General features: G+C 43.5%; 1 protein-coding gene across 1 annotated transcript; it reads left to right on the top strand.

The window, feature by feature from the left end:
• Window positions 1-3,929: 3,929 nt before the first annotated feature.
• Fcrl2 (Fc receptor-like 2) lies at window positions 3,930-16,621 on the top strand. The gene is given in 8 exon segments (NM_001107702.1): window positions 3,930-4,083; window positions 5,969-5,989; window positions 8,099-8,365; window positions 8,574-8,855; window positions 9,754-10,062; window positions 10,446-10,724; window positions 14,638-14,958; window positions 15,993-16,621. Coding segments are annotated over 8 exon segments (1,530 nt in total). The 5' UTR covers window positions 3,930-4,052; the 3' UTR covers window positions 16,013-16,621.
• The last annotated feature ends 1,740 nt before the right edge of the window (window positions 16,622-18,361 follow it).

Below are 18,361 nucleotides of genomic sequence, written 5' to 3'. Positions count from 1 at the left end.
CACACACACACACACACACACCACACACACAAATTATATCTGCCCAGATACCCAGAGCACTGCAGTTGACTCTCATTTGGGGTTCAGAGTCTGTCCTTTACAAGTTGGCCACTTTCTTTACTTTGGAAATCTCTCACTGGACTCCAAACTCAGAAATGAAGCTTGAGGCTAAGAGAATCTTATTACTTAATTCATAAAGCCCCAAAGTTAGGCCTTATTGTAGAGCCTTATTGTAGAGCCTTATTGTAGAGCCTTATTGTAGAGCCTTATTGTAGAGCCTTATTGTAGGCCTTATTGTAGAGCCTTATTGTAGGCCTTATTGTAGGCCTTATTGTCAGACTCTAATGGCAAAGGACATGTCAAGTTATTGTAACTTTTTGCAATGCATATTCTTCCTGGAGTGCACGCTCGTGTGTGTGTGTGTGTGTGTGTGTGTGTGTGTGTGTGTGTGTGTGTGTGTGTGTTTGGAAGTCACAGTTTGACATCAGATATCTTTCTTACTCTTACTGTTGTTGTTGTTGTTGTTCTTATTATTATTCTTATTCTTATTATTATTGGAGTTCTCGCTAGCTGGCCAGAAAACTCTGGAGATCTGCTCTACCCAACACACCCAGCATTTTAGGTGGCTGCTAGAGTTCTGATCTCATGCTTGTGCAACGAGCACTTTACCTACTTATTTCCTAAGTTCCTTTCCTGGAATCTTAGTGTCTCTAATCTTAGGTCTGCCTGTGGTCCTGACAAACCTGGTAGAGAGAAGCTTCTGTCCTGCCTGAGCTGACTGGGTTTTATTTTTATTTTGGCAGGCTGGAGTACTACATCATTGGGACTGCGTGTAGAACTGATTATGTCTTCAAGGTCCTGGGTTTTATCTGAGGGGTGGGGCTCAGGGAAGAAGGAGAGAAGAGGAAGGGAGAGAGACAGAGACAGTGAGAGACAGAGAGATGGAGAGACAGACAGAATTGTTCTTTTTCTGTTTAGACCTTGGGGGTTTTTCCCAGGCAGGAACAACTTGCTGACATTTCCATTTTCCCTCCCTGATAGCAAAAAGACACCCAAATGTCAAACAAATGTCAGTTTAGAGCCTTGAGTCTCTCTATTCTTGGGAACGGTGCTTGGACACCTACTCTTTCAAAGTGACTTCAACTTTCTCAATACTCTCTACATGCCATCGATCTCCAGAGTTGAAAGCAGAGCCTTGTGCTTGCACTTTTGTGTTTTCCTGGCCATCTTTAGTCCCAGAGAAAGACAGGAGCTCCTACCTACACAAGGGTGCATTGGAACGGCGAGAGTTTGGATTATTATTACAAGTAGGATCCTTTTGTGTCTATAACTGAACCCTGGGTCTCTCTACGTGCACTTAAGCCATTGGCCAGACCAAAAGTTGTTCCTGTAGCTATCACCTACTGTCCAGGCATGTCACGTGTTCCAGGCTTGCCCTCAGAGCCTGTGCTAGACTAAGGAAAACCACTCCAATCTGCTCTTTCAAATCTTTGTATGACAGTGTCAGTCGATTAGGTTTGGTAGGGTATAGGAGTCCAGCATAAAGGATGCACCATTGGGAGATGAGCACAGAAATAAATCTGCCCCCTAGAACATTGCCAGAGAAACTTCTTTTCCAGTCATGGGTTCTGGTGTCCTGAGAGGGACCATTTCTAAATTCATTGGATCTGCTCCCTGAAGCTTTAAATATCATTCAACACAGAGAAAATTACCATTACTGTAATGATTGTAACTTGTAATTTTTTAAAGTCTATTTTTTAATGATGGGTTTTAAACCTTTTAACCTCTCTTTTAGTCCACCACCTACTACAGATAGTGGAAAAGAAAGGATATGGAGGAAGTGGACCTGGTTTGTTTGTTTGTTTGTTTGTTTTTAAATCTTATCTGTGCTGTTAGGAAATCCATAGTTTAGTTTATAGGTCAGCAGCAGATTGATCTGCTCACAAATATTTTACAAATACACCAGCAGTCCAGCTTTATAGTCAGGATAGCAAACAGGACTCAGCAGCAATGCTAAGACCCATCAGATCACCAGGCCTCAGCCAAACAGGCACAAGTTAGCAGGATCAGGACCAACAGGGACGCCAGGAGAACTTTTTTGCTATGCTTCTCTCAGCAAAGATCATCAAAGACATGAGACCAAACGGTGCTGTGCAGTTAGTTCTATAAGTAAGCCGCTCTTAGTCAGTTGAGTCTTACTTATAATCTCTCTGAACATCACGTGTCCTCCATGGGTCTTGTCTCACTACATGTCTTTTCTTAATATGCGAGTCTGTCTTAACAAAACTTTATGTGAGTCTGCATCAGTTGACATCATTTTGTCAGTCGGCCTCAGTCCGAAAAAATGGCAAGAAGCCACCACATATCAAAAGGATATTTTGGTGTGTTTTTTTTCTGTGGAGTCCCAACAAATGGAGCTCAACTACACAGTGTAAGGCAAACCAATATATGTGTGTTGTTAGCAAGAAATCCTTTATTATATGTCTTTTTATGTGTTTACTTTAACAGAACATCTTTTCACCTGTGTCTGTTTTAGAAAAACACTCCAGTATGTGTCTGTCTCAACAATCACCATCTAACACAGCTGGCTTTTCAAAAAGCCCTCAAGTTTTTACTTCAAATGATGCTTCCCATTCCCCCAGTAGTCTTCTCCACACCGAGACAGTGAAGCAATACACGTGAGCTTTACTCAAATTGTGGAGAGAGTTGTAGGGTACCATTGAGGAACCCCCACTCTAAGCTAGTCTCAAAATCCCTGAAACCAGTTATATATATATATATATATATATATATATATATATATATATATATATGTGTGTGTGTGTGTGTGTGTGTGTGTGTGTGTGTGTGTGTGTATGTATATATATGTATGTATATATATATATATATATATATATATTCTTAGTTAGAGTTTGTAATACTATTGAAAAACTCCATGACCAAAAGCATTCTGGAAAGGAAAGAGTTTATTTCAGCTTACAGTTCCAGGTAAGTCCATCGTGAAGGGAAGTCAGGGCAGGAACCTAGGGTCAGGAACTAAAGCAGAAGCCATGGTGGAATCGTGCTTAGTAGCTTGTTCCCCATTATTCAACCTGTTTCCTTATGTGGTCCAGTACTCTTGGCCGGGAGTGGTACAACTCCCCGAGATCTCAGCCCACCCACATCAACCATTAGTCAAGAAGATGCACTACCGCCTTGCCTACAGGCGACTCTTATAGAAGCATTTTTCTCAGTCAAGAGTCCTGCTTCCCAGAAAACTGTTGTTTGTGTCAGACACAAACCAACTGGCATAGCCAGCTATGCAACCTCCCTGCACTTTGTCCTTCCACATTATTTAGAGAGGAAGAAGAAATTTTCCTATGTGAGTCAAAACCCTTCAGATTCTCCTGCGGTTCAGAGATAAACCTTCCAGTGTCCATACTGCTTCTTCATTCTTCATTCCTACTTGTATCTGACTAAAACATCTCCTGAATGAACAGGAAGTCTTGAGCAGAAAAATGCACCTTCTAGGTGCCCAGAACATGCATAACATGTTAACATAGCAATGATAACATGTTAAACCTGTCATCATTTCTTACAAGTTCCCATTTTTCTATCATCTGGTCTGGACTGACCTCTGGAGAGGAGTCAATCCATCTCTGGCAATGGTGACGCTTAGTAGGGACGGTCTCTTGAGTGCTAAGAGGAGATTTAAATGTTCAAAACTACGAAGAGCCTGATTTGAATTTCAGTGGGCCCCAAACTCAGGATTCTCTGCAGGTCAAATGCAACGGAAACCATGTCTATAAAAGGAAGGCACCCTACGCAGGAGGCATCACATCCCACCAATGCAAGTATCGAAGCACGTCGGTAAAGAGGAAGGACGACTGCGTTTGCAGCACCCACTGGGTTGGGGTATGGACAGATTGACAGACAGCTTTGCCACTTCCTTCTTTTTCTATTTCAGTTAAGATCCCTGCTGAACCTCAGTGTTCTATCCCAGATCCTTGGTCCATCTGTCCAAAGGACTTGAGCTGCGCCTGCCTAGAAGGGAGCCGCTGGCCTCCAGTCTCATGTTGCTGTACTCGCTGCTTCTGGTCTTTGGTAGGTAGGATGCTGAAAAGGCCTGGGGTGGTTCCAGGGCAGGACTACCTCTGCTTGGGCAACTCTGGACACTCGAGCTATGTCTCTCTGCTGGGGTGTGCAGCACTGGGTTTCTTCTTCTGATCCAGTACTAGCAGGTATAATGCAAATGGGAGCTGGGCAGAGCAAGGTTCCCAGGAAAAGAAGACTGTGTGTGTGTGTGTGTGTGTGTGTGTGTGTGTGTGTGTGTGTGTGTGTGTGTGATTGTGTGTGTGTGATTGTGTGTGTGATTGTGTGTGTGATTATGTGTGTGTGATTGTGTGTGTGTGATTATGTGTGTGTATGATTGTGTGTGTGATTGTGTGTGTGTGATTGTGTGTGTGTGATTATGTGTGTGTGTGATTGTGTGTGTGATTATGTGTGAGTGTGTGATTGTGTGTGTGTGATTGTATGTGTGTGTGATTATGTGTGAGTGTGTGATTGTGTGTGTGATTGTATGTGTGTGATTATGTGTGTGTGATTATGTGTGTGTGATTGTGTGTGTGATTATGTGTGTGTGATTATGTGTGTGTGTGATTTGTGTGTGTGATTATGTGTGTGTGATTGTGTGTGTGTGATTATGTGTGTGTGTGGTTGTGTGTGTGTGATTGTGTGTGTGTGATTGTGTGTGTGATTGTGTGTGTGTGATTGTGTGTGTGATTATGTGTGTGTGATTGTGTGTGTGGTTGTGTATGTGTGATTATGTGTGTGATTGTGTGTGTGTGATTGTGTGTGTGTGATTGTGTGTGTGTGTGTGTGTGTGTGTCCCTTTACTAAAGGCTGGTTATTTTTATCTATTATTTCTGTTTGATCTTTAGGAAAACAGTGCATTTTCATTAAAAGGGCTTCAAAGGTGGTTTCCGTTAGAGTGAACACAGCCCACATAAATATCACACCCCAAATTCATACTCGACTTCAGGCTTCATCATTTTTAACTGAACTCATATCTCCATACATTTAGACACTACATAGACTTCAAGCCTGACTGACCATAGTTGATATTGTAGGCCGTGCCTATAAGCATGACTCTCTTACACTGCCCCATACATAATAGTAGGTCTAGAATGCAGAAAGGAGGGGAACTAATCCCAATGAAATATGAGCAGACCTTCTGTTTCTTTTGTGGATATTCCTGGCACCTAGATTGCCCCTGTGTAGGTAATTTCCCTTAAGCAAAATAGTCTGGACAATTTCGAGGTGGAGCCCCCAGATTGGCTATCCAATACCAAGTGGTCAGCCTTAAAATCATATATATATATATATATATATATATATATATATATACACACACAAGTAACATGGATTGACTGGATTGTATTATATATAGATGTGTGTGATGTATGTATATACATATACATCATATACATATTCACACATACACACATATGTATATATACACGGAGAGAGAGAGAGAAAGGGGGAGGGAGAGAGGGAGGGAGAGAGAGACTGAATTAGAAGCCATTAATTTGGGAAAGAGTTGGGGCGAGAGAAGAGAAGGGAGAAAATGATGGAAATGATATAATTAAACTTTAATTTCAATACATTTAAATTAAAAAGGTAGAAGAGGAGACTTGAAGATCTTGAAATTTTGCTTGCAAAAGACAAACTTCTGGAAACGGACAAGAACCGGTTATATCATGCTTGGAATTATAAAAATGAACCCGGGGTTCCATAGGAATGTTGTTCGAGAGAGAGAAGGAAGGATGAAGGAAAGATGGAGGGAAACGATAGAGGAAATGAAGGAGGGAAAGGGGGAGGAAGAAGCAAAAAGACAAAGAGAAGGAAGTTCTTGGGAGTCCTCAGGGGATTAGAACCTTTTAAGAAGACCTTGGTCCTGTGTAATCTCTCTGACTCTGTTCCCTTGCAGCTCCTGTCGGAGTCCAGTCGGGTAAGCAAGTCTTCTCTTTGTTCCTTTAGATCTCTGGGACCTCACTCACTTGGGCATGGGAGGCTCTGCCTAGTAAAGTGTTTTAGTAGAAGGTAGCAGAGTTAGGGTGAAGAGAGAGGCAGGATTGGGGCACCGCACTCTCCTCACCCTTGGTCAGCCAAGGCAGAGTATACCATCTCTGTTTTGTCAGCTACTGCTGGATGGGAAGAAGACAGAGTCCTGACTCCCTCAAGGCAGTGAATTACTTCTCCTTTGCTGCTGACCTGGCAGACAGGAAGGAATAGCTGCAAAGGGAAAGCCATCGTGTAGCCACTGGGGGAAAAGATCCTCATGGCCACCACAAGCGGTGATTGAGAATATATTACAGCAGAGAGGCAGCAGGGGCAAAGTTGGTGCTCTGCAGAAGGCAAGGACACCCTTAGTTCCCTACTGGGACAGAAGCCATCCAGTGCCTAATGTGCTTTCCTTTCTTACTGGAATTTTAATATAATGAAATTAAGAAAACACTTTCATGGCAGCCCGGGAAATTATACTTTCTTCCTTGCTTAAGCCTTTGAGAACACATTCCTTCTACAATATGGAGAGGAGATGATACTTCTGTACCTAGGTTTGTAATTTTAAACAAGAAGGTTTTTTAAAATACTTAGTAGGGGAGGTCTCTATAGCAACCTCATGGCATCCAGTGAACTCTCAGAAATTATGAGAAAATGTGTTCAGATGCATAATTGTGGCCACATTGAGGAAACAGCTCTAAGTAAAATCTCAGAAATTAAGACCACTAACCCAAGTGTTTTGCAGTTAAATCCTTATTTCAGTCTCAGGGAAAACTGTTACAATGTTTCTCTGTCTCCTAGCCCTTCCATCTTCTCAGTTTGGCCTCATAAACTTCTCAAATATTTCTTTAATCAAGCTGAGTTTATTTCTAAAATACCCACAGGAAAATATTAGCCAGCCTCACCATGTAGGAAAAAGAAAACTGGCCTTCACCACTTCTTTATCAACCTTTGTGCCCTGGCGTCTACCTCTACTTCCGTTATCTTTCGAAGCCAGTAAAAACTGCACAGAAGGTACCTTTGAGCTTGGCTGGCCACTTAGTCCTATTGAAACCATCTGCATGAGCAGCTCAAACATGATATAGATATGTAGAGAGGTGTACATTGATATATGTGAACAATGAAAAATACATACATAAACCGAACATCCTGAAGGATGAGAAGGTAAACTGAGAATTTAGTTCAGTGCTAGAGTGCTGTGGCAGATCCAAGACACCTGAGCTATTCATTAGATCCCAGGTTACCACTGCCCGCCAGGGGAAGCAATGGCATGACTAAGTAGAGGCCCCACTTCTTCTTTGTGGGGATGCTACAGGGCCAAGCATCACAATAATTTGCAAACACTTCCGAAAGAGTTTTTAATTGACTCCAGAGACTGGAAACATAGATTCCGGAGCTTGTGCCTCAGTAGCCCCACTAATTTTATCAAAGGAGACTGGTGTGCATGGGAAGGACTCTGAGTTTATCATGGTACTCAGCAAGGTTTCCAAGGCACGAGACAAGCAGAGGGGTTAATCATGGCTGCCATGGGGGATGTGAGACCACATCAATAGGTGTAAGTAGACACGAGTGGAATCTTTAGTACAGAGAAGAGAAGTGCTGAGGCTCAAGCCAGGGTCTTGCATGTGTTCGGTAAGTCCCCCATCACTAAGCTGTCTATGCCCAGCCCCGCTGGTTATTGCTGGCTGTGAGTTGGAGTCTAAGTCACCCAAGCTGGCTCCAAACTTAATCTGTAGCTTTGCATCTGTGACCCACCTGCTCCAACTTCATGAATAGCTGTGATCCCACAGCTGTGCTATCTCCATTAGCCGGTGGGCTCCTTTTAAATCCATGGTTAGTACAGCTGTTGGAAGTTGGAAACTACAATATAAAATCTATTAACATGCATACAAAATGCATGTCTGAAAAAAATCACCCAGTGAAGTAGAGCCCACTCCGCTGAGGCAGAAAATTAGCAAAGCTAGTGGGTGCCCAGGCAGCTGTGGGTCATCAGCCTCTCAGGGGCATCAAGGTGGAGTCCAGGTTGTCACGGTCTGCACCTCTGCTTCCCTTTCAGACTGGTTGAGCATCAGCGTTCCACAGCATGCTTATGAAGGAGACCAAGTAGTTATAAGGTGCACGGGGCAAAACAATGGTGACATAAAGAGAGTGAAGTACTTCAAGAATAGCCATCACATAGCAACTTACAGCGGTTCTTCGAGCTACACCATTGACAATGCAGGACTTGGTGACAGTGGCTACTATTTCTGTAAGGCAGATAGGAAATTGTTCCTATTTATAGACACAACAGAAGAAACAGGATCCAAGTGGCTTAATGTCCAAGGTAGGGGGCGTCATTCTTCAAGTGTCTGTGTCTAGAGTGTCCGGGTAGGAGAGCCAGGCTACAGTGCCTATGACACTATCCGGGGGTGGATAAATGATAGTGGACAATCTGTCCTGGAGTACGGATACGTGTGTCTTGCCTTAAGGCACTTCTGGAGAACTGTATGGTCTTCTATACTAACAGGTGGTCCTTTCTACCTTTCCTCCAGAGCTGTTTCCAACACCTGGGCTGACTGCCAGCCTCCTGCAGCCCATAGAGGGGAGTTCAGTGACCCTGTCCTGCAACACCAGGCTCCCTTCAGACAGGGCAACGACCCAGTTACGCTATTCCTTCTTCAAAAATGGCCACACTTTGCAATCGGGCTGGACCTCACCGAAATTTACAATCTCAGCAATATCGAAGGAAGACTCAGGAAATTACTGGTGTGAAGCAATGACCGCCTCTCGCAGTGTCTCAAAGCAGAGTTACCGGTCCTATATAGATGTGGAGAGTGAGCATCTGTGGGTTGGGCTGATGGGGCTGAGTACGGCAGGGACAGCAGGAGCACCAGCCAGATTGTAGGCTCCTCCTTATCCCTGAGGGTGGAAGACATCATGGCTCACCGAGATTCTTGAACACTAATTTCTGTAGGGGCATAATTTCCAATGACTTTGCCCTGCCTTTCAGAAAAGAGACAATAATAATAACTTTACTCAGAAAAACAAAAGGTCAGTGAAGCCCAGCCTCTGTCTCTGAGGAGAGCTGTTAGAGACTTGACTGAGGAAAGCCAGCACGGAGTCCCAGAATTTAAACCGTGACTATACTTTAAACATTTACTAGCACTCCCTAGCCAGCCCTGTCAGAGGATAACAGCAGCACTAGCTGACATTACTGAACAGTGCTGGTCGAGACTGCTTTGTGTAAGTGTCTTGACCAATCTTCAAGAGAACTCTGTGAGGTTACTATGATTATCCAAATGCTACTGAGGAAAACAGAAGATTAGAGATACTGACTTATTCAGATTCTGCAACTATTAAATGGCAGGATGTAATCGTTACTGTGGTCAGAAAATCCCCCTTTTAGATGAGATTCCAGCCCCTCTCCTAATGCCTCAGGTTCACAAGGAAGGCAAGAGAGGGCAGAACCCAGAGGGATGTGGTCATGAGTGTGGGTAGGGAAAAGTGCAGGAAGCTGAGAATAGGATTGCTACTGAGTATTGGTGGGATTGCAGAGCGGTCCCAGGTAATGCCCCTAAGTATGCACCATTCCCATGAAAAAACACTCAGGCAAGCAGGGTGAACTCTCAACTCCAAATATTTACGTGCTAAAATTCCTAGAAAGTGACACTGGACTCTACCTGTCGTGAAGTTCCCTATTTGGTCTCTAACAATTATCTTCTGTTCACACAGGGATCCCTGTATCTCAAGTCTCCATGGAGATCCAGCCTTCAAGGGGCTGGGGAGTTGAAGGGGAGCCACTGGGCCTTGAAGGGGAGCCACTGGTCCTTGTTTGTTCTGTGGCTAAAGGCACGGGGCTAATCATGTTCTCCTGGCACAGGCAGGACACGAAGGAAAGTGTGGGAAGTAAAAGTCAGCGCTCCCAGAGAGTGGAGCTAGAGATCCCTGTTATCAGGGAAAGCCATGCTGGAGGATACTACTGCACTGCAGACAACAACTACGGCCTTGTCCAGAGCGCAGTAGTGAACATCACCGTGAAAGGTGAGTGGCATCCCCCAACGACTCCTAGCTGGGGAAAGTGTTCCAAGAGATGACGAGGTACAAGGAAGGCAGGAAGAGGCTGGGAAGATGTTTGAACACAGCAGAGTTCTTGTTTGGGTGGTGGATGTCGAAGTGCTGCACGGGAGCTGAAAGAGGGCACGGATATGGAACAGGAGGCAGATGGTATGGGGTAACCAGAAGCGTGCTCCCCAGAAATCTTCCTCAGTGCGTAACCGCTCTGCTGGAACCTCCGTAGATGGTTAGATAAAGCAGGGAGACCTTAGGAACGAATGCACCACGGGGCTGGAGTGGGAGAGTTTGGGAGAAAACAAGGTAGGCTATGAGTCCCAGCCTTTCCCTCTGAATCTCTGCTGTGCTCTCAGTTCCAGTGTTGCAGCCTCTCTTCTCCATCAGCGTTCCTGGGGTCCTACCCTTCATCGGGGATGTGGCCGAGCTTCACTGTGAAGACAAGAGAGCGTCTCCTCCCGTTCTGTACCGGTTTTATCACGAAAATATCACTCTGGCAAACACCTCGGCACCTTTTGGAGGAAAAGCATCCTTTAAGCTCTCTCTGACTGCAGGGCATTCTGGGAACTACTCCTGTGAGGCTGACAATGGCTGGGGGACCAAGCGCAGTGAGGTGGTAACGCTAAATGTCACAGGTAGGACAATTTAATGTCCCATTCCAGGGTGCAGCTTGCATTGTGCTGAGCCATGCTTTCTTCCTCTCCTTGTACTCTCGCACCCTTCCGGAAATTGGAGCTCCGCTTGAGGACCATCCTTACCCCAAGGTGTGCTCTTCAGTCTTAACAGTAGCATCACCGTCCACTGCTTGTTCTTCCTGTCTGCTTTTTCGTTGAATCACATATGTGTAACACCGGGGACCTGGGTGGTGTGGCAGGTGGCCTAGTTAAAGCATGGAGAGAGAAGGCAGATGTCCTCAGAGTTCACTGAGGCTCACTCAGAGCCACTAGGGAGCTCCCACTAGCCCTTGTAGTTAAGAACAAAAGAAAAAAATAAAGCCGCAAACAAAACAGATTCTGGGATTCAAATGCTTATTTAGATAGCTTCACTTAGTTTCCATGGCAACATAATTGTTACACAAACAAAGAAATAAGATTTAACTTAAGCAGCTTGTCCAAGGTTATTTAATAGGACTACGGTGAACAGGTACAAGGATGGAACTGAAGGCAGCCAGAGCCACTGTGTGAATACATCCCGATGGCAGCGTGATCTTTTATTTGTTTTTCTCTAATCCATTATTGGAGAGAAAATTTTTCATGATTTTTGTAATGTGGAGCAGTTACTGAGCTTCCCTTCTAAGCTCATCTTACTCATCTCAGTGGCTTTATATGACTTGCTAATGTCTTATTTCAGGCGTTTGCATCTGTCTGTTTATTTAGTGCTAGGTATCACGCTCAGGATTTCAAGTGTGCTAAGCATGTGCTCTGTGACTCCCGGCATCCTATTAACACATGAGTGTTTGTTTGTCTTTGCCAGGGATAGCTTAGCTTCACCGGAAAGGTTTCAGGGAGCAGCCGAGAATACTGTGTTCAGAAAGTTAAAACATTTAGATTACCTACTACTTGAAGTCTTTGGAGCTAGCCAAAGATTCTTTGAGACCAGTAGAGTGTTACCTCTACTGTCAAATCTTTTCTGTTAATCGGCCTTTTCAATTTTAAAAATTATCTTAAGACAATCATTTGTTACATGGTTACTCTGATCAGGCTTGGAGATGGCTGGGTAGGTAAGATCACTGACTTCACGTGTATGAGGACCTGTGGTTGGATCCTCAGAGCCCACCTCAACATGGTTGTTTGGGGAAGTGGGGACAGGAGGACTGCAGGGTTTTGCTGACTAGCAGTTGAGAACTGCTGAGGTCCAGGTTCTGTGCAAAAGAGCCTGTCTCCAAGAACAAGGCAGAGAGCGCTGGAGGAAGCTACTCAGCATCCTCCTCTGCCTCCCTCCCTCAGCGTGCACACACTGTAGGCCCACACACGCCTCATTCAGCTCCCTCTACAACTGTTTCTCTGCCTTCCCCCACAAAATGAATGGCATATGGAAGTCTAGATTTTCCAAGTTGTCACAGACTCTTGAGCACTATATCCGTGTTTAGTTTCCAGTGTGTGACTATGCTCTCTTCCCATGTCTAAAGTACCCGGATGTCCCCCTTTCCCCACCAGATTTACCAGAGATCTTTCAGCTATATTTTCTCTTTAAAATTCTGGGGTTGGGGCTGGAGAGATGGCTCAGTGGTTAAGAGCACTGACTGCTCTTCCAGAGGTCCTGAGTTCAATTCCCAGCAACCACATGGTGGCTCATAACCATCTGTAATGGGGTCTGATGCCCTCTTCTGGTGTGTCTGAGACAGCTACAGTGTGCTCATATACATGAAATAAATCTTAAAAATATTCTGGGGTTGTGTTGTTTTTGCTTGTTTTTTATTTTTCAAGTCCATATTAATTTACTGTTTCATTTGTTTGTACTTTTTGGTTTTTTTGATTCTTCAAGTTCATATTAGTTTACTATTTCAAAATATTTTTCTAATTCATTTACTTATCTGTTATATATTTTCTTTCTTATACTTCACATTTTTTTAATTTCATAAATACTTTTTCATCTTTTTTGTTTTCTAAGAAATATATTTAAAACTGTTTTCCTTCATGTACTGCTTTTCTCTTTTATTTAAAAGTTTTGATATATAATATCTTCACTTGCTTATTGTCTACAATATGTGTAACATGGGTTCTCAATTCTTTTTTAAAAAGAACTCATAATTTCTTATAATTAACTTTGCATCAATCTTTAATTATTAATTTCTTAGATACACCTTTGCTCTTGTATTTAGCATTTATTAAAATGTGGCCTGTAGAATTTTTACTTCAAAGAAATCGTTGAAACTTTGTTAATGGTTTTGCATGCTATCAATTTTCCTGTGGAAAATTGTTTTTGTTTGTGAATGGAGTATATATGGAGTCTAGATTGTTTTTCTTTAAACTACTTTCTTATTTAGTCTTATACTTCAGTCTCTATAATGTTATTTATATGTGTTTGGTCTCATTGATCTACCAAGTTTTGGGAACTATAATCTACCAAGGTTTTGTTGCTTTGCCTTGCTTCGCTTTTGTTGAGACAGGCTCTCACTATTCAGCCCTGGCTGTCCTGGAACTCATTATAGACTGAACCCAAACTCACAGCGATCCTCCTGTCTCCATCTCCTCAGTGCTGAGTTGATGGAAGGTGGGTACCACCGAGCCTACTTTAGAAAATCATTGTTATTACCTGTGACTTTCCTGGTTTGTCTGCATTACTATTACCTATGTTGCTATCTGCCTTCTTCGGGGATCTTGCCAAGATCCGAGTAGTTTTAAGATGGTATGCTCGCTGATGATGATAGAAATTTTGTCCCAGTTGACCTGCCTCTTCCCATAAGCGATGCTAACAGGAAATCAGTAGTAGATGTAATTCCCTGTGGGTTGGGATCTGCAAGCTCTCATCTTCATTCTGCCATCTTCTTTCTCAGACAAGCAATGTTGGCCACCAACGTTAATCTTGTAGCTATATTTTATCTGAGAGATCTCAGAGAAGGAACAATGATCCGAGTTTAAGGCCTCTCGAGACTATGTAAAAGATTCTGTATCAAAAGAATATAATGATGCATGGCCGCCAACCCCACATGTGTAGGAAGCTAAGGCAGGAGGACCATTGTGAGTTAAAGGCAAAAATGGGCTTCAAAGGAAAGACAGACAGACAGACAGACAGACAGACAGGGTTGGAGAATCCCTTTCTAATTTCTAATAACTCTAACTTTATGTTTTAAGGAAACCTGGGCATAGTGGGTAACAAAGGCAGGAGGATTGCTTGAAGTTCAAGATTAGTCTGGGAAACAAAGTGACATCCCCATCTTAATAAACTAAGTAAAAACAAATAACAAATAAGCAGAAATTGGAGATTAAACAGGTATTTAAAAAAGGACGCAGAACAATCGAACCAGGCCTTTCTCCATTCTATATCTCAGTTTCTATCATTAGGGAAGATTTAATTATATCCTTCTGTGTTTTCTAGATATTTTTTTTTTGGCTTATAAAAAAAAACCCTAAATCTCTGTGTTTCCCAGTGTAAGCAGAAGCTTTTGTAGGGCTCACTTAACATTGGTGATGTGACCCGAGATGGTGGGAAAGATGAGAGTTCAAGGGTCATGGTAGGGAAGTCAAGGCAGCAGGTGCTTGAAGCATCTGTCACATCACATCTACAATCATCAGAGCTATCAACAGTTGTGCACAGCAATCTTTCTCCTTTTAATGCAGTCAGGGATCCCAGCCTAGGGAATACTAGCACCCACAGTGGACAAGTCTTAGTTCGATTAACCTAATCAATGGTTCCCTATAGGTATGGCCACCAGCCTACCTGACCTAGATAACCGCTGATAGGTGGTGCCTACAGACTTTTCTTTTAGGCGATTCCAGATACTGTCAACCAACCTTTAACATGAACTGCATCTAAAGACCTGTGTATGTGGGAGTGCTTCACGGTAGGCACATTTTTTAAATATACTTTCACCTACTCTGTTTGCAGAGCCCCCGCCCAAAGTGCGTTTGGTGAATGGTCCCCACCACTGTGAAGGACGCGTAGAAGTGGAACAGGACGGTCACTGGGGCACTGTTTGTGACGATGGCTGGGACATGAAGGACGTGGCTGTGGTGTGCCGAGAGTTGGGCTGTGGAGCAGCCCGGCACACACCAATCGCCGCACTGTATCCTCCAGTAGTTGACGAAGCTCTGCCTGTGCTCATTCAGGTAGCCCTGTGCAACGGCACAGAACAGACCCTGGCTGAATGTGACCAGGTCGAGGCCTTTGATTGTGGGCATGACGAGGATGCTGGAGCTGTGTGTGAAGGTGAGCAATGACAGAGCTGACGTGCGGCTCAGTCCCTCCCTAGGCTGCCACCTTTTTCTTTCCTTCCTGGACCTATTCTACAGTAGAATGCTCTTGGGGCAACACTTTAGATCACATTAGATTGGCCCACAGTTACAGAAAACTGTCTGTGAGCGAGTGTTACCAGTCCTTATTGGCCATCTCAAAAGACAAAACATTAGTATTTTTATGGTTGTGCTGTTGGAGCATGATGTGAAGAAAATCATTACAAAGCCATCACTTTATACAGTTTGGGTGGTTTTCAGTCAGGATGATGATGCTAACATTATTGTGAAGTCCCTTAAACTCTCTTGAGCTTTTTCCTTTGCAACTTCATCAGTTGGAATGAAGCCCTAGATTCTAATGGTAGTGTTGGAAAGACATTGGTGGTCCCAAGAGTCAGGCCCAGGAATCAGGCTATAAAAGGCAGATTCCAGAGAGTCAAAGCAAAAGAAAGAACTCTGAGGACTGCTGCAAGTTCCCACATCTCCACAGAGCCTGTGACTAGAGAGGAAGCCAGGGACACTTGTCCTCCCTGGCCTCAGCCCACTGAATGCATGAATGGACTTTGGTAAAACGAGAATTAGAACTACTGGTACCATGCCCATTGCAAGACATTTGGAAGATGGGAGGTAGCTTGTTCAAGGTAGTGGAACCAGGACTAGGCTCTGTAGAGCCCATGGGGGTCTACAGAGTCTTTGAGGTTGGCTTCCCCCATATACCATCCCCGGAAGTAACAAACCTCTGTGACTGATTATCTTTGTCAGAGAAGCATGGTGTCTAGACCTCACTGAGTCAAGATAAAATTAGGACTGTGCATATCCAGGACCTTTGGTGAAAGTCCATGTGTAGGAAGAAGTCCCCTGGGCTGATTTGGGATAGTTTGATGGGTTTCTGTGGTTCAGGCCGCCTCCTGTCTTCACTCTGTTTTGCACATCTCCTTAGAAAATTTGTCTCTGTACAGCCCTTCACTGGGTCTCTGCATCCTAACCTCTTCTCATTCCCTCTACACACAGTCATACCCAGAACTTTCTGAAGATATAGAGACCAGAGACCATCAGACCTCCTACTTTCTGCACTCTGGCCTCAAAGGCCTAATAGTCTGTAGCTCCCAGTGGACTTCCGGACTTCATCTGTGGCTTATCCTTCAAGAGGACTCGAAACAATCTGCTCTGAGATATTGTCCTAACAGCTACAAAGAAAGCTCTTTTCCCTTGTCCCCAGAAGCCAAGCTTGGAAAAATTGTTCCCTTGTCCAGGTTCCCTGCCTTTCTGGTTCCTTCTAGCTGCCTCCTTGGGCAGATGTAGAGGTGGCACAAGTGAGGATCACGTGTGCCTGAGTTTCCATCGAATAGAATGTGGTCTAATGAAGCACATACAGCAAAAGAAACTCTGAGTGTCTATGTTCATTTCTTGACATAGGAAGAAACCAGCTTTTTTTAAAATCTTTTTAAACAATTTGCTTAAGTTATAGATATAAAGCAAATTGGAAAAAAGAGTGATATGTAGAAAAGAAAAATCAGCCAAAAGTCACACAGTCAGAAGTAGCTGTTTCTAATCAAAGGAATTATGAATAATGAATTTGTATAAATGGATGATTAAACAATTAAATCGATTGCTTTATAAACTGCACGTTATTTTAGTATCTAAATTCAATGATTTATTTATTTGTTTGTGTGTTGTTTATTTATTTATTTAGGGTTTTTTTTTTTTTTTGGAGACAGGTTTTCTCTGTGTAAGGCCCTGGACATCCTGGAACTCACTCTATAGGTCAGGTTGGCCTCAAACTCAGAAATCTGTCTTCCTCTGTTTCCCAAGTGCACGTGCCACCACACCAGGCTCAACAACTTAATTTTAAGGACTCTCTATAGATATACATGAACAGAACTCACACATAGATGTGTATATGCATTCTCGAAATTATTGTAAACACTTTTACACTGGTGTTCCTTATTCTAAAATTGTATTCCTTTTCATTTTGTTTGTTTGTTTGTTCTCAGATGGGCTATCACTGTAGCCTAGGATGACCCTCAAACTTGTGATATAGCCAAGCATAACCTTGAACAGAAGTTCAAGTTCCCCTTGCCTCCATTTTCTGAATGCTTGGGTTACAGGTATGTGCTATTGTGTCTGGTTTTGTGTGTTGCTCTGTAACTTTAATTTTTCAAAGCATACTTTTAATGATGGTTCTTAAACGTTTCAACCGTCCTTCTAGCCCACCCACCACCCACCAGAGGTAGTAGAAAAGAAAGGATACAGGGGAAGTGGACCTGTTTAGAAATTGTTCTTTGGAACAAATCCCATCTCATTGTCAGGAAATCAGCCGTTGCAGTTCACAGGTAGCAGCAGCAGCTCAATCCACTCACAAACACTTCATGGATGCACAAGCAGTCCAGTTCGGTAGAGTCAGACTAGCAAACACGAAATCAGCAGCAGTGGCACTACCTAGCAGAGACAACCAGGCCTCTGCTGAGTCAGGAGAGGAACCAGGACCAACAGGAACTCCTCTGAAAGTTCTGGGAGAGAAGGAGGCTTCTTTCACTAATTTAAGCAGAAAGGAGGCCTGGAGGCTGAGAAGCTGAGAAGTCATCCAGAGAACTGGAATCCCTACTGGTTACCTCTCCATACCAGCAAAACAAGTGATGAAGCTACAGAAGCGAGCTGCAGCAGGGCCAAGCACTCACAACCCTTCAATCAAATCAAGAGGGTAGCAGCTAGTTTACAAATACGGCACAAGATATCTCCTGTGGATCGTGCTAACCAAGAACGATACCAGGCGGAGAATTCTGAAGAGCAGGGTCCTCACACACCTGACTGCCAAGCCCAGGATCATGTGATAAAATGGCAGCACCATAAATGTCTTAGTCAGTGTGACACCCTACCAGATATATGATTCCATGAATCTACTCATAGATTTTCCTCTTCGAAAACCATTTTTATAACAGTACTTTAAAAACGAATCTTTCTAGGTTAGCAAACAAAATAACAGGTTCCCTTGTGGCACTTTGATCTGTATGTGTCATTATACTTTGTTGTCAGTCATTGCCCTCCCCCACTGGCCTTCCCTATGCTGTCTCCTTCTAGATGGTTCTTTTCCAACCCCACGTGCTCTCTTTGTCTGCTTTTTTACCACATCATTCCATTATGCTCCCTACTTTGACCCTCCCTGAGAATTTCCTCTAATCTTGTGGTACCTTTGTATTTTCTTGGTATAAGCATGTTGTCTTAGTTAGGGTTTTACTGCTGTGAGCAGACACCATGACCAAGGCAACTCATATAAAGACAACATTTAATTGGGGCTGGCTTATAGGTCAGAGGTTCAGTCCATTATCACCAAGATAAGAACATGGCAGCATCCAGGCAGGCATGGTGCAGGAGGAGCTGAG

Source organism: Rattus norvegicus, chromosome 2 (genome assembly GCF_021556685.1).
Source record: "Rattus norvegicus strain SHRSP/BbbUtx chromosome 2, alternate assembly SHRSP_T2T, whole genome shotgun sequence".
Classification (NCBI taxonomy): domain Eukaryota; kingdom Metazoa; phylum Chordata; class Mammalia; order Rodentia; family Muridae; genus Rattus; species Rattus norvegicus.
Note: the sequence above shows the minus strand (reverse complement) of the source record. Positions and strands in the feature narration are given on the sequence as shown.